Source organism: Eimeria maxima, genomic scaffold (genome assembly GCF_000499605.1).
Source record: "Eimeria maxima Weybridge genomic scaffold, Emw_scaff364, whole genome shotgun sequence".
In the NCBI taxonomy this organism is placed as follows: domain Eukaryota; phylum Apicomplexa; class Conoidasida; order Eucoccidiorida; family Eimeriidae; genus Eimeria; species Eimeria maxima.
The window spans coordinates 1-1931 of record NW_013566453.1 but is presented as its reverse complement, the minus strand read 5'-3'; the positions used below and the strand labels follow the sequence as shown (position 1 = coordinate 1931).

General features: G+C 53.3%; 1 protein-coding gene across 1 annotated transcript; it reads right to left on the bottom strand.

The window, feature by feature from the left end:
* Positions 1–454: 454 nt before the first annotated feature.
* EMWEY_00030200 (hypothetical protein, conserved) lies at positions 455–1670 on the bottom strand (the record flags this gene model as incomplete). The annotated part of the gene is made up of 3 exons (XM_013481601.1): positions 455–538; positions 801–1021; positions 1177–1670. Coding segments are annotated over 3 exons (799 nt in total), but the record flags the coding sequence as incomplete, so codon positions are not given.
* Between the last annotated feature and the right edge of the window lie 261 nt (positions 1671–1931).

The following is a 1931-nucleotide window of genomic DNA, read 5'->3' as shown; positions in this document are numbered from 1 at the left end:
GCTCGAGAGCAGGGCTTTGAGGGGCTGAAGAAGGCAACAGCAATAGTGCATCCAACAACTTCCTAGAGACTTGCCAAGCATATCAAATCCTCACCGCAGCATGAGGCCCAGTGTACAGCTGTGTGCATGGGTCTACGCATAGCGTATACACGCATTGCATTGACTGGTCGTTACTCCTGGGACTAGCTAAGCAGCTAGCTAGCTAGCTAGGGTACAGCAGTAGAAAATTCGCAGTGTTCACCACCCAGAGGCCCGTGCTACGATGGCAGTCCTGTTGGCGGCCGTTCCTATTGCATCACTTGCCTCTAGTTAACATGACGTGTCTCCGGACTGTACAGTCTATAGTATACTGGCCTTTTCCAATAAGCTGGAAACTGCTGCCCCTCAGCTAAGCAACAAGCCCCCAATGACCTCGACATGGGGGCTTCTAAGGACTAAAGACTAGTGCTTTGGGTCAAGGGTGCTTCAAATGAGACTTCGTAACGCATCGTTCAGATTCTCTATCTACTTTCGTGCGCACTTCGGATGCACACCCCGTCTGCGCATGCAGATTGCGTGCACAATACATAAACCTGCCCATGTGGAGTGTTTGCAGAGAGCAAACCTTGTATGCATCGAGTGCCAAGGTATAGCCACAGGCCAACAGTGGATCACTGCGGACTGTTCCCCTTTTCAAGCCCGTTGAATGCAAGCGATAGAAACCGTCAAAAGAAGAATCTAGCTAGACCCTGGGGCCGCAAGGTACGGGGCCCTGTCCATTACTGTTGCCACTCCCCCCACACGTGCGAGATACAGCTGACGCGTGCTGCGAGAGCTTTCCTCCCTTCAGTGCTCATGTGGTTGCTCCAGGCCGCAACAGAGGCCGGGGTAGGGGCACCCAAAGGAGATTCACTAAGGGAAACTTCTAGAATGCGATTTGCCTGAGGCAAACCCCCACTGTACGCCATAGGGGTCCCCGACGAGATGCAGCTCAGAGCGAAGAGACAATTTCCCGCCGTCTTAATGGCATCCTCAAGGAACCCTACAGAACAGAACAGCGACAGAGAAATGAGCATCCAACCGGATAATACTGGGTCATGTATACAGTCTCAAATAACAAGGCAAAGCATCTCGGGGCACATAAGAACCCTCGATACTGGAGCAAAACACGCATCAGCAGGGTTGTTGTTTCCGTACGCGCCAGTCCTTGTTTCCAGTCTTCTTTGCCTAAGGGGGCCCCGCTGAGGCTAATATGAAGCAGCGCCAGGCACCGTCTCACTTCAGGCGGAGCACACGCAGGCTGTTGCAACGCAGACGCAGCTGCTGCAGCACTCGATGCTGCTTCACCGCTGAGCGACAGGAGCTGGCGCTCCAAGTGTGCAGACACCAACGCTTCCGGATCCTCAGTTCGAGCACCACGCTTCTCCCCAGGTGCGACTGAAAAACCTGGTGTGCTATTCGTGCTGCTGCTGCCGGGGGTCGTAGCAGTGCTTGCAATGAGCTGGACGGCGGCCTCAAGAGTAGCCGCACATCGCTCCATGTGCAGCCCCGAGATTTGTTGCAGAAGCTCGGGTGTACAGGCATTGCTGCCACTAGCAGAAGCATATGATGGGGCAATGGAGAGGGCACGCGAAATAATGCGCACGGAGAGCGCCGCGAAAGACACAGCCAGAAGGCGAAAGTAAGAGGCCCTGCAGCAGAAAGCCAACAACACCAGCAGGCGTTGACACCAACAGCATATACGGAGACAGGCAAACTCATTGCACACTGAAATGCCACGGGGCAGTCCATATGACAAGCAGATAAGCAACGCAAAGATAAATTCGCAAAGGGAAGCACACGCAAAACACTCATCTACTTAATGCCACAAAGAAAGGCACATCAGGAAGGGCTATCCCACTCCCACGCATGCACGTGTGCATGCGTGGGATATATATATATAATATATATAT